The sequence below is a fragment of the Cucurbita moschata genome, unplaced genomic scaffold (genome assembly GCF_002738365.1).
Source record: "Cucurbita moschata cultivar Rifu unplaced genomic scaffold, Cmos_1.0 Cmo_Scf00014, whole genome shotgun sequence".
NCBI lineage: Eukaryota > Viridiplantae > Streptophyta > Magnoliopsida > Cucurbitales > Cucurbitaceae > Cucurbita > Cucurbita moschata.
This window is the reverse complement of record NW_019268530.1, coordinates 765331-777573: the sequence shown is the minus strand read 5'-3', so window position 1 is coordinate 777573 and position 12243 is coordinate 765331. Positions and strand designations below refer to the sequence as shown.

Below are 12243 nucleotides of genomic sequence, written 5' to 3'. Positions count from 1 at the left end.
AAAAAAAAAAAAAAAAAAAAAAAAAAAAAAAAAAAAAAAAAAAAAAAGAAACTTATTATTATTAGTTTTTATGTTAGGCTGTGTCTTGCTGTTTGATTTTTGTAGTAGGAAGTTAGGGTGATGGCAATAAGTCGCCAGCATGTGTGATTTGTGATTGCAATCCGACGCTGGTGCTAACCCCACACAAGTGGTGTGGGTGTTATTATTCCACTATTAGTAAAATAAAAGTAGTATTTTTGTCCCAACTCCATTTGAATCTTATCATTAAAATCTCAAACTCATCCATTAGAATTTGATCTAAATCCTAAACTTTTATAATGAAACACTAAAAATATAATCTACAAAAACATTAAAAGTACTTTAAAAAAACTAAAAATTACATGATTGGATTATGATAAAATAGAATTCTTGCAATTCTCCACCTTAATGATAGAAAAAAGGATTGATCAAATCATGATTGAATAACTGAAATGATAAAATCAATCTCTAGATATTTCTAATAGAAAGTTCTACTTCAAATAGTTTGAATTGTAATTCTATTCAAGTAGTTTCTTCCATACAACTTGACTTTCTTGAGTTAGAATCGTGAATGATATCCAAATCCATGCACATGTCTAGAAGATCACCTAGAATTGAACATAAAGAATCCAAGCATGTAAAAGCTTTGTAGTCGATCAAATTCATATTAAGCATCATGAAATTCATATTAAGCATCATGAATTATTCTATCATGAATTTATAATGATTCATATTAACATATAATCGACCAACTATGGATTCATCATTATAATAAACTAACCAAACTCAATCCAATCCTAAGAAAACAAAATACAAACTTCTAATATTCTTCAGAGATGCTATTCAAATTTGGTTCCCAATTATCAGATGACCCAAATGGTCTCTTGGGAGACCCTCTAATATTCCCATTTTGCAAAAATACCCTCTTGTCATTCCCCTTCAAATCATCACCACTTTCCCACCTCACAGTTCTCTCGCCCTTCTCCTTTGGAACAAAACACATCATACACTTTCCGCCATTCAAACAATCCGATTCCAACCCTCCATTTTCCTTCATCTTCTGGGGGTTTCCCACGCTGTTTTCAGGTAAGAGGTAGTATTTGCAGCCCAGCATGAGCGTCGTGTCCGGCGAGACGATGGCCCATGGATGATTAGCTGATTGGGAGTGAGTGAGGGAGAATTCTGGGTTTCGGAGCATGATCTCCGCCGCCCGGATGGGACCGTCGTGGAGCTCTATGTGACCGCCGGGATGGACGATTCTGACGAGCTTAGACTTGGCGCCATAGCTGCACAGCCAGCTTGAGAAGGCAGAGGCCATGGAGTATTTGCAGAGGAGGTTCTTAGAGGACAGATTTTCAAGTAAGGTATCGTCGTTTTCTATGATCTGTCATAGGATTAATCGTTAGTTTGTGATTTATTCAAGTTGAAAACGAAAGAAAATTAGAATTCTAATTCTAATTCTAAGGACCAATGTAAACTGAAAATGAAAGAAGGTTTTTATCTTTCATAAACTAGAAACCAATTTCAAATTCTAGAGACCAATTAAAAACTAATTTCAAACCGTAGGAAACAACTAGAAATCAAATTCAAATACACCAAAAATAAAAATGTATTTTATCCATAAATTTTTGGCTTCAACATTCAACTACTCAGAGAGAGAAATAGTTTTCTGTGCAACATTCAACTACTCAGAGAGAGAATACTTCCATAAATTAGCATTGGAAGTCGCAAATTTGAAGGTAGCAAGCAGTGACTATTGAGAGCCATGTCTATTAATTCACTGTGCTGCTGCAGCATTAATAAATATCAGAGTTGTGCTGCTTTGAAACTCAAGAAGTCAAAACATAAATGGTATAGAAATCAACGTTGTAATTGCGAACTTCAAGGCATGCTATGGTCGAAACAAAACAAAACAAAACAAACCAGTCTATTCTATTGTTCTATATAAGCCCCTTTTTCTACATGGAACATATAACATCACCAAAATGCATACAAGATTATGACCGAAGAAACATAAATGAAGCTTACTGTAGTGATAGCAGCACTTTTAGCTCTGCTGCTGATCTCTCAACAAGTACCTGTAGAAGCAGATACTGAACAAAAGCAGAATCAACATGAAAGAAAAGGGTGGAAAGATGAAGAAAAGAGAAGCAAACCCAGAAGCAGAAGCAGAAGCAAGCCCAGAAGCAGAGGATCCAACTGTGATCCTTTTTACCGATACTTGTTTGGAGCCTGTGGCCAGTGGCCTTTCCCAACCTCCCCTTCAGATAACCCATTTTTGTCACCCTCAAGGCCTTCTCTGCCCCCTTTAGTTTCTTCCCCTCCTCCAGTTTATCAGCAGCAACCGGCCCCCTTAGTTTCTTCCCCTCCTCCAGTTTATCAGCAGCCAGCTCCTCCAGTTTATCGGCAGCCAGCTCCTCCAATTTATCGGCAGCCAGCTCCTCCAGTTTATCAGCAGCCAGCTCCTCCAGTTTATCAGCAGCCACCTTTGGCTTCACCTGATACTCCGTCTCCACCCCCTTCATCTCCCCCACCTCCCTTGGTTCCATCACCGCCGCCGCCGTTACTATCTACTCCGGTCCCTTCGGAAATGGTTCCACCTCCCTTGGTTCCATCACCGCCACCGCCATTACTATCTACTCCAACACCTTCAACCTGGTTTCCACCACCTCTGGTTCCTTCACCACCACCACTGTTTTCTAATCCAGCACCTTTAATAACCTTCTCACCACCTCTGCCAGAATTTTCACTACCTCCACTGGTGCCTGATCTGCCACCTCCGTTTGATTTCACACCAGATCAACCATCGTTCATCCCCATATTACCTCCACCACTGGTATCAATCCCGACCGAACCATCGCCTTTCACATTTCGTCCCATCATCTTTCTTCCACCTCCCCTGGTTCCTGAAGTTCCAGATATTCCTCAGGATCCATTTCCCTTTGTGTCTGCACCACCAGCACCAGATACCGGTTTCAATGAACCATTAGTGCCCCTGCCACCTGAACCGCCCTTCACAACTCCATGATTCCATCACCATCTAAAGAGCTGAATCCTTTATGAATGCAGTAACTAGCAGTCATCAACTAGTTGATCATAACAGTTGTTTACTATTTCAAAAGTTCCATGTAATGTTTGACTTAGGGCGTTTGTAACCATGGTGATTACATTATGGATGGAAATATATAAAGCATAAAACTTCTACATATGGACTAGATATCACTATTATTTTGCTATAGAAATCTCTAACCTCCCAAAATGTTCAAAACTAGAATGAATTGGTCTATCTTTAGTTAATAATTAGAAAATGTAATATCCTCTGTATTCTCAAGTGTCATGGTTGAACTTTTCTTTCCTAACAATTAATTCACATACTGATTCATAAGGTCAAAGCTTGAAAATTAAAACTTTGTAAAAAGAAATCCAAATTACACTTCAGAAACATAAAACACAAGACAAGTCCTCAGGGTCTCAACATGTCGAATATAAATACACTCGGGAAAAAAAAAAAACTTGAAGCTTCAGAAATGCATTAACTTAACCAAAGCTGGGAAAGCGGTTCCCCATTGTGGCATTTCTTGACACATTCCAGAACCATCTCTTGTAGTTGTTTCTCAATATCTTCCATGGGTTGGCAAGCATCAATAACCTGCAATTAAAGCAAAATTCATAATGCAGTCGGTCAATCCTCTTTAAAAAAAAAAAAAAAAAAAAACCTAAATATCACTCTTTTAACTTGCATGAAAGTTTGTCGCTAAACTTTATTATATAATGATTTAGTTTCTATACGACAAATTTAATCATTAAACTTAACTATGTGACAATTTATCCATCATTCATTTGTAATAATTTGGTCTCTAATGTGAAAAATATTGTTAATAGATTTTCTTTCCTACTTGGATCAAAAAATTAGTGAAGGACCAAATTTTTTTATAAATTATGAAGACTAAGTTGTTAATAATTAAAGGAGGGATCAAATGGTTACAAATCTGAAGTATAGGGACTAATTTTTAACTATCTCAAAATAAATGACTAAATGTTTCTATGCTAGAGTTACGAGCCCAAATTATTACAAATTTCAAACTTAGCCTATAGGAACTAAACTGTACAACCTAAAGCATGAGGACCAAAAGTATTCATTAACCAAAAAAATATGAAGAGTCAGCTTCAACTATGACCAACGCGAAAGCCCAAAGCAATTCCTAATGCATAAAGTCTGTCAATTTTCCAAGACTAAAGAAAGCAAGTTACCTTCCAAGAAGAATCATGCAGAACTTGATAGTATTGGGCAACTTTGCTCTGGAACTCAAGCTGCTCATATCTCTCACATCCATATCCTCCTCTTTCTGATGCTTTCTGATCATTCAACATATTTCCTTATTCATTAAGCAATCATAATATAGATTGAAGTTTTTCAGTTGATAATTTGTCTTGTTGGTGGGGATCGCAAATAAAAGCATTTTCATCATTAAGATAAAAAATGGCGGTCCTTCTAGATAAAGTCACGAAAATAGTTATCAATAGATTGCACAAAGGACACAATTCTCTTGATTTTAATTTATTATACTTATAAGTCCATTGTCACCAATGGCATAATAAAAAACTTCAAAATAAGTCCGTAATAACACCTGCTCTACTTAAACTACGGCTTATTGTATGCTAAAACAATACAATTGATTGAGTTCCATAGAAAAGTCTAATACAAATATACAATTGCTTCTATAATCTTCAAGGACGTGGTTGAACATTCCTATCTGAGCAAGGACTTGATGAGTCACAATACAAAAATGTCAATATGTATATATGTGTGTATATAGCTTCGTTTCATTTACTAGTTGGAAAGGGTGAATTATGGTAAACCATCCAAATAAATGCATTAAAATTATTTCAGAAAAAAGATGATATAATAATTTAACCAACCTCTGGAGATATGTTTAGGTACAGAACTAGATCTGGCGCTAGCAAGCCAACCTCCGGCGCCTGCAAAGGACAACATAGCATCAACGTTTTTCTTTTCATTTTTTTTTTTTTACAAGAAACTATGGGAATATATTACTATAACCAAAACAGCTTAGGGGCAGGGGGATGAAAGGACCCTCTACTAAAAACTAATGAAGCAAAGCCTACTAATCATGGAGGGTTAAGGCTAGGAAAGTTACAAAAGAATCTCGTGTCTTAGACACCGCAAAGAAGAAATGAAAAGTCAATAATTACAAAACATGTCACATAACATTGCTTATTTGTATTTTTACCTTACACCATTCAATGCCAAGTCCTTTGGCAGATGAAAAGGCCACCCCTGAATATGAATACCGATCGACAATAAGAGTGGTTCCACTCTTCAATTTAGTTTCCATTGATGATCTGCAGGGCATTACAGTAATCAAACACAAATCACATGCTTTTGGGACAGATATATATTATTCTTTATCTAAGAAGATGAGGATATAAAAGGTTTGGTCGCAAGTTCACAACTACTTGCTTGGAAATTCTAAAACCCAGTTCACAATTTTTCATTTTGAAGCTTGCTACTTGTTAACAGCATAGAAAGCTCAATCACTAGTTAGGAACTGAAAATATATCAATCTAAGAGACTAAAATGCAAGTTGTATTAAGAAAAATTAACAAACCTTTTTTCCCATCGGTTAGCACTGAAAAGAAGATGTATCGTGTGGTCATCCAGCTGTGATTTGTTTGAAAGATAAGAAGATATCATCTGTCCAACACTTGTAGTTCTGTCAGGAAACCGCCAGAGTTCGGCAGAATGCCCAAGCCCTTCTAAGTACTGGACTAGTCTACTGGACTGTGTAGTCTTCCCACACCGGTCTAAACCTTCAAGAACCACCAAAGCTCCTCTAGAGTTACTGTTGCAACCTTGTAGTATAGAGTTCTGATTCGTTCCCATTTGGATATTCCGGATAAAAGCCTTAGAAGAAACTTTCAGTATAAAACTTGAGGATCTTCTCGCTATTACTGCTTCAAAACTCCTAAAAATTAAAACAAAAAAACAAGAAAAAACAAAAAACAAAGACAAAGACAAACAAACAAACATCAGAGAGGTCTCCTATATTAATCACCGTGACTAAAGCAGAACTATCTAATGCATATTTGATATTAAAAAATGTATTGCACCATTGAAAAAAATCAAGTGTATTCCTAACCCTAATCCTCCCGTCATAGTTCACAAAAAACAAATATATAATAATGATTATCCAAAATTAAACATCATGAATCACAGGTGAAACAAGAAATTAATCTTACAATGGCCTATAGATTGTGGAAGCAAGCATTGAACATGTCCTGAACTTGTAACTGCGTAAAATTGTATTCTCAAAAGCTTAATCCCCAAGTAATCAACTACCACAAACAGAACTCGTAACCCCCGCAGATGCAAACAGCACTAAACAGCGCTTTACCTGCATTTGAGAGGGACTGTGAGTTCCGCAGTTCAAAATAACTCTCTCGCTTTTCTGTATAACCAACCTGACGCAAACCTAAAAAAATTCATGGCTCGCCGAAAGCGAGAGGGAGGGACAATCTCAAGTAACAGCCTAGGTTTTTAAGTTTCCGGAAATTCATAACAAGAAGTTAATAGGTCCACGAATACAGAACAGCCGTCTTCGTTACAGGTTTATCTCAAAACCAAAGAAAACCTAAAACTGGAGGAGGAGCAAGGAAGACGTACCTTACAGATGAAAAAGCGGCAACAGCACAGCGACGAAGACGATGGAGAAGGAATTTCTTGCGGCAGATCAAACGGCGTTGGTTCAGTGGAAAGCTTAGAAAATAGGGCTGATCGAGGGAAAGGGAGTAAATGAGAAAGCGCGGGAGAGACTGCTTCGGCCAATATGAAATGGCGCCAAACCCTATGGAGGTTTACTAAAATTAATATAACTAATTATTTAATTAAAATAATTCAATTATAATTTTTTAAATATATATTAAATTCATATATTTGTTTAATATAATTTATTCCACCGTATTTTTGAAATATACATTATACATGAAAGTTTAAACGATTTTATTAATTATTAAAATTGATTTAAAATAAACTTAAAAACGTATATAAATGGAAATTTAATTAGTTATAATTAGTTTTGATGATTTGATTTAATAAAAATAAAACAATTAACCACTAGTTGAAATACTTTATTTATTTAAAATTCTAATAATATGTATCATGAAATACTATATAATAATTTGGTAAAATTCTAAAAGCCAAAATAAAGGGTTTATTTATCATACTATTTTGATTTTTTTTATTTCTTTTTTAAAGTTCTCACTAAAATAAAACTACATCACTTTCAATATCATTGGAGGTATTTTAAACTTTAATTAATGATGAGATAATAAAGAATTAAATAAATAAATAAAATATCTGCGAAGAAAAAAAATAATCTGGAAAAGGAAGAAGGTTTCAGTGCAAAATGTGTAAATATGGAAATGAACAAGTTCAACTGCAGACTAAAATTGTTGCAGGCCACTGTACTTTCAACTCCATTATTTCGCAGCAAGAACAGGGCAATCCATTTTGCAGCTAAAGAAGGAATGAATTCAAAAACAGTACTAAATCACCTCAGGATTTGCTAATACAATCTATTGAAATCAAGAAAGCTTGCGAGATTGATTCTACACTTTCCCATTATCAATGAACTATCTATCTCCGAGCTTCCACTGCCAACAACAATCAGAAACCTCTCACTTCATGATAGATATCATATGATGATATAAATGAAACTAATGTAATTCCACACAACTCTCTCCAACAAAGCTGAGTGCAAACCTCAGGAAAGCGATTTCAATGCATGTAAGAGAAGAACGGAGACAACCTGTGCTTCAGTTCTTGTAATCTGGGTTGTCTCGAAGACCGAGTTTGTTAAGAACCATACAGTAGGATTCCCAGTCGGTTCGTCGAAGATACTTCAGTAGCTTTTTTCTCAGTTGCACCATTGCAAGAAGACCCTTCTTAGAATGCTTATCCTGAGAATCACATTTAAGATGGATATATTATAATATCAACTACAGAGACCATCTAAAAATTTGAACCCATATGGCGTATTTACAGCAACACTTTTGATAACACAGATTCAAATTCAAAATGCAAACATGTGGGAGAACGGGTATGGTTCCTAATACTAGAAATGAAAATTCGATACGAGATGAAATGGAATCAAGATAAGCGTACATATTAACTTAAAATGGAGAGTGGATGAAAGGAAAATAGGGTTGCATTCACCTTCTTGTGCAAGACAGCAGTTAGATGATTGATTTTAGTGGTAAGTTGCGCAACTGCAGAGGACACCGAGAACGAAATTAAGCATCATAAGAACAAAAAGGATGTCAAAATCTTTACTCTGAAATATTCAGCTGCTTTAGCCTTAACAACCTCCTGGTCTCATGTCTGTCAAATTACTCGCAAAAACAAAGGGGGAAAAGAAAGATTTACCTTGAACTCGAGCAGATCCACAGTCTGACTCCGACATTTTAAATTCTTCTCTGACTTTTGCTAACTCGATTTTCAGCTTTTCGGCAGACGACATGTTATCCGGATGGAAATACTGCACGAAACGACTGATTCGAGTAAATGACCAATCAAAATCAAGTAGCTCAACTTTCACAAGAAACTGCAGAGTGAAACTATGAATGCAACTTTAAAAATGAGAATCAGGAGCTTGCTTGTATTTTAACAATTAAGGAAAATCAGGAATACCATAACCTTAGATGAATTGGAGAATGGAACAAGAAAAAATCAATATTTTCATCAACGATAAGAGAACAGGCAAATATGTGTGGTCATGATGTTCGGCAACCATAACTTTCAAGGACTATGATAGTTTTAAATTGTTAATGGAAAAAGAATCGCTAAAACTAATTAACAATACTTGGTTGAAATCACGTACCTTTTCAACAAGATGTTCCTGAGGAGGTTGTAGCATATGGTTTGGTGTTCGACCTAGCTGACCCAAGATATCGAGCCGCTGGACTGGGAGCCGAAAATGAAGCAATTTCAAACTTTCAGTGACTCTAGAAAGTGTTCTAATGAATAGGTCCAACAGAGAAACTTCATAATATATAAACATGTGAAGATTACATTATCACAATCGCTTTTTTCTAATATTTGTGAGTGTTCATACCAGCTTGAGTGCACTTTGACTATTCTCACGAAGTTACAATCTGACCCTAATATTAAATCTTAGCCAAGTAGCCACCTTTCCTTGAGCTCACGCTCTCCAATTGTTCAACTCTTAATTGGAAAAGTATCTAAAAACAGCCCTTAATGGTTCATAATCTCTACATGACCGGCAAAAGAAATAATGCACTTAAAATGGCTTCAATTCTTCCCTTTTACCGTTCCAGCGTTTAAATGGCTATTTATTTTGCAAGATTTTCAGTCCACTTTCTCTTCCAAGTTTCAAGAACATATGCAAATTTCTTTTAACAATTTCAAAGAAAACTAGTTATAATTCCCAACTGTACATGAATTTGTTTACTCACTTGTCGTTTTCTTTGCCTTTTCATCATCAGACATCTTCATCTTCACCAAGCTCTCCCTCAAATCCTGGAATGAAATCCCCCCAATTTTCGACTCGGTTTCCTTCTCCTCCATTGTCCTTAGCTTCATCAACCTCTCATTCAACTCCGTCAATGAAAACCAATTCTTCTCTTTTGCTTTTTCTGGCCTCAGAGCTCTCAACTTGGTCCCCAATTCCCCATGGCTATACATCTTCACAAACTCAGTCTTCATTCCCTCGTTCTCCCCTTGTTTTCTGTCCATCATCTCCTTCCCAAAAACCGACGCTGGCAGCCTCTCTGATCCACCAAACACCGATGTCGACGCCGGGTCCGTCGGTTTCAATTTCAAGCTGTTCTTAAATGCCGATAAAGACATTGAATCCCCACTCTTCCGTTCATTTTGCATCGCCTTCGATGGACTCACCTGCCGCAAGCTCTCCCGAATAGAATCAAACGACAGCATGCCGCTACGGCCACTTTCAGGTGCACTACCATCATCGCCCTTTCTCATCGCATTCCTCTTGTAAAGCTCTTGAAACGAGATACCACGCTGCCAGGACGAAGAAGCTGAAGATGGTGTAGGGCCAAGCTCGGAGGGAGGAGGCACAGACGATCGACTGCGAAACTCAGAGAGATTCTTTCTGATTTCTTCGAGTGAAGCGGCTTTCGAAGCCGGAGAACTCGGTCGATTCGGGACAGAAGTGAATGGATACGAAGGCTTTCTAGCACTCGATGGAGACGGGGATTGCTGCTGCTGTTTGAGGCGCGCTTTAACATCGCTGAAGTAAGAGGACATGGGAGACTGAGCTGAGCCAGTGTCGGCGGAGGAAGAACTACCGGTGGGCTCGTCATTTGGATCAGATGGGGCGGAGGAATTGGAGGAGAAGAGGTGGATGAGAGAAGGATTGGTGAGAGTTTTAGGGTTTTTGGGTCTGAGGCTGAGTTGAAGCGCCATCGGAAGAGGAACTGAAGAAGGTTTGGAGTGAGGTTTTGACAGACAAGAGGAAGAAGGTGACTAGGGTTTCAGAAATGAGCCTACGGAAGCTGGCCAGCACATCCGGGTCGGGTCGGGTCGGGTCGCCCGAGTATAATATATTTTGAATTGTTTACTTTAATTTTTAGATAAAAATTAAACTTTTGTTTCCTATAATTACAATTTAATTTATGAATTAATTTTTCAACACTAATTAACATATATTCTCGTAAGAGACTTAATACATCAAATTTTAAAAAATGAACTAAAATAAAATAAATTAAACTACAACTTTAGTCTTTTGAACCTTTTTTTTTCTATGTACTAAGTTTTTGATAAATATATTAATTTAAGTTTCTAGTATATATTAATTTTTTAAGTTTAGTACCCAAAACACAGAATTAAAAATTTAGTAATTTATATATTAAAAATTGACCTTTGAAATTCAAATATTAAGCAAAGGGTATTAGTTTTAAAAGTATGGAAACCAAATAGAAACAAAATTGAGTTTAAAAACTATTGTAAGAGCTAAACCTTTGTTTGTGCTCAAAATTATACAATGGGAATGGAAAATGTCTGATGAATAATTTATTCAGAGTATTCTCAAAATGCTTCCTACCTGAAACCATAGATAGTTGTAGTTCTGAAAAAATGAAGACCATAAACTCAACTTGTTCATACAGATGCCAAGCATACAAAATGCAACCAAATTGTGGAATAGCACCCGAACTGTGAGTTGAAACCGTTATTAGTGCGCATTTGAAAAGAAACTGAAAGAGAGGCGAGTGTAGGATCCCTCGCCGTTTTCGACTCAAACTGTAGCGAGTTTATGGGACTCGATCGACTTTAATAGCTCCTCGCCCATCGCTTTGCAGCCCACTAGTTTCTGTGAAGTCAAGCAAATCTTAGGATGACCAAGCAGAGGAATTAGAGATAATAGTTATTAAAAGTATAAGAGAGGAAGAGATGAGGAACTGGGTATAAGAATGTATTACAATTGCCATGAAAATGTAAATTTTGTAAATTTGGATTTGAAGTTCAATACAAGGGGGAAGAGAATAAAGGACGCGAAAACCTTTCTAGACGCGTAATAGAGAAGCCCATAAAGGAAAGCCCAAAAACCTTGAGGAAAAGCCCCAAGAGGACAGTATCTAGATGAGTACCGATTCCGCTGTGTAACTAAGACGCGTTTTAGAGCCTTGAGGGGAAGTCTGGAAGGAAAAGCCCAAAGAGAACAATATCGGCTAACGGTGAGCTTGAGCCGTTACAGATTCGAACCTCTAATTTTTTGTAGTCAACTCAGAAGTTAAAATTTTAGAACTCCCAAATCACCACCCCCAAGAAAAGAAAAAAAAAAACTCGAAGTACTTCGATGTAAGGGAACCTATCGTTTTTATGTAAACGCCTTTCTTTTATTTGCTAGGAGCAAAAAACTGTACACAATCCCAAGGGAAGTAAAACAAGTAATATAAACAACCCAACTCTGCAATCCAACTCAATTTGATTGGTTTAGGCGCAAAAACTAGCTAAATTATTAACTTTCATGATAGTGAAAACATATTGGTTGAGGTCATTTGATTACTACTGGACAGTTTGGTCAAGATTTTCACCCTCCCCCCCCCCCCCCCCCCCCCCCCCCCCCCCCCCCCCCCCCCCCCCCCCCCCCCCCCCCCCCCCCCCCCCCCCCCCCCCCCCCCCCCCCCCCCCCCCCCCCCCCCCCCCCCCCCCCCCCCCCCCCC

The 12243-nt window shown here is 37.3% G+C and overlaps 5 protein-coding genes across 11 annotated transcripts in view; 1 reads left to right on the top strand and 4 right to left on the bottom strand.

Moving 5' to 3' along the window:
* Positions 1-759: 759 nt before the first annotated feature.
* On the bottom strand, positions 760-2263 carry LOC111452155. Of its 5 annotated transcripts, XM_023092724.1 has the most exons (4): positions 2175-2263; positions 2047-2096; positions 1726-1806; positions 760-1402 (listed from the first exon to the last, which is right to left on the bottom strand). In XM_023092724.1, the coding sequence occupies exons 3-4, from the start codon at positions 1783-1785 to the stop codon at positions 839-841; spliced, it is 624 nt and encodes a 207-aa protein (XP_022948492.1). In that variant the 5' UTR covers positions 1786-1806; positions 2047-2096; positions 2175-2263; the 3' UTR covers positions 760-838. The 5 variants fall into 5 exon arrangements, 4 of the variants coding, with proteins under 4 accessions (XP_022948492.1, XP_022948494.1, XP_022948493.1 ...); XR_002712091.1 differs by lacking the exon at positions 1726-1806; XM_023092726.1 differs by lacking the exon at positions 2175-2263 and having other exon boundaries at positions 1726-1803; positions 2047-2122.
* LOC111452152 (extensin-1-like) lies at positions 1298-3226 on the top strand. The gene is made up of 2 exons (XM_023092721.1): positions 1298-1382; positions 2042-3226. The coding sequence occupies exons 1-2, from the start codon at positions 1335-1337 to the stop codon at positions 3044-3046; spliced, it is 1053 nt and encodes a 350-aa protein (XP_022948489.1). The 5' UTR covers positions 1298-1334; the 3' UTR covers positions 3047-3226.
* Positions 3227-3355: 129 nt separating this feature from the next.
* Positions 3356-6883, bottom strand: LOC111452153 (thymidylate kinase). Of its 2 annotated transcripts, XM_023092722.1 has the most exons (7): positions 6704-6819; positions 6280-6434; positions 5649-6005; positions 5271-5382; positions 4939-4998; positions 4270-4374; positions 3356-3667 (listed from the first exon to the last, which is right to left on the bottom strand). In XM_023092722.1, the coding sequence occupies exons 2-7, from the start codon at positions 6306-6308 to the stop codon at positions 3551-3553; spliced, it is 780 nt and encodes a 259-aa protein (XP_022948490.1). In that variant the 5' UTR covers positions 6309-6434; positions 6704-6819; the 3' UTR covers positions 3356-3550. The 2 variants fall into 2 exon arrangements, with proteins under 2 accessions (XP_022948490.1, XP_022948491.1); XM_023092723.1 differs by lacking the exon at positions 6280-6434 and having other exon boundaries at positions 6704-6883.
* Positions 6884-7417: 534 nt separating this feature from the next.
* LOC111452150 lies at positions 7418-10563 on the bottom strand. Of its 2 annotated transcripts, XR_002712090.1 has the most exons (6): positions 9514-10562; positions 8919-9001; positions 8465-8576; positions 8255-8307; positions 7714-7998; positions 7434-7675 (listed from the first exon to the last, which is right to left on the bottom strand). XR_002712090.1 is itself a non-coding variant. In XM_023092719.1 (5 exons), exons 1-5 carry the CDS (start codon positions 10484-10486, stop codon positions 7855-7857), a joined length of 1365 nt encoding a protein of 454 aa, XP_022948487.1. In that variant the 5' UTR covers positions 10487-10563; the 3' UTR covers positions 7418-7854. The 2 variants fall into 2 exon arrangements, 1 of the variants encoding a protein (XP_022948487.1); XM_023092719.1 differs by having other exon boundaries at positions 7418-7998; positions 9514-10563.
* Positions 10564-11066: 503 nt separating this feature from the next.
* Positions 11067-12243, bottom strand: part of LOC111452151 (3-isopropylmalate dehydrogenase, chloroplastic-like) — a 5244-nt gene continuing 4067 nt past the window's right edge. Inside the window, exon 11 of the mRNA XM_023092720.1 lies at positions 11067-11390. Within this exon, the coding sequence (XP_022948488.1) occupies positions 11316-11390 (75 nt within the window). The 3' untranslated portion in view covers positions 11067-11315. The remainder of the gene's footprint in view (positions 11391-12243) is intronic.

What these genes read in the sequence shown, in the direction of transcription:
- LOC111452152 (XM_023092721.1), top strand. Translation starts at nt 1,335, where the DNA reads ATGGAGTATTTGCAGAGGAGGTTCTTAGAGGACAGATTTTCAAGTAAG. An exon ending in AGGACAGATTTTCAAGTAAG is followed by an intron (nt 1,383 to 2,041) that starts GTATCGTCGTTT and finishes ACATAAATGAAG; the next exon opens with CTTACTGTAGTGATAGCAGC.
- LOC111452153 (XM_023092722.1), bottom strand. Translation starts at nt 6,308, where the DNA reads ATGCTTGCTTCCACAATCTATAGGCCATT. An exon ending in TCCACAATCTATAGGCCATT is followed by an intron (nt 6,006 to 6,279) that starts GTAAGATTAATT and finishes TTTAATTTTTAG; the next exon opens with GAGTTTTGAAGCAGTAATAG. An exon ending in TGCATGATTCTTCTTGGAAG is followed by an intron (nt 3,668 to 4,269) that starts GTAACTTGCTTT and finishes CTTTAATTGCAG; the next exon opens with GTTATTGATGCTTGCCAACC.
- LOC111452155 (XM_023092724.1), bottom strand. Translation starts at nt 1,785, where the DNA reads ATGGCTCTCAATAGTCACTGCTTGCTACCTTCAAATTTGCGACTTCCA. An exon ending in GACTTCCAATGCTAATTTAT is followed by an intron (nt 1,403 to 1,725) that starts GGAAGTATTCTC and finishes ATCCTATGACAG; the next exon opens with ATCATAGAAAACGACGATAC.
- LOC111452150 (XM_023092719.1), bottom strand. Translation starts at nt 10,486, where the DNA reads ATGGCGCTTCAACTCAGCCTCAGACCCAAAAACCCTAAAACTCTCACC. An exon ending in AAAGGCAAAGAAAACGACAA is followed by an intron (nt 9,002 to 9,513) that starts GTGAGTAAACAA and finishes TTCGGCTCCCAG; the next exon opens with TCCAGCGGCTCGATATCTTG. An exon ending in TGGATCTGCTCGAGTTCAAG is followed by an intron (nt 8,308 to 8,464) that starts GTAAATCTTTCT and finishes TGTCCTCTGCAG; the next exon opens with TTGCGCAACTTACCACTAAA.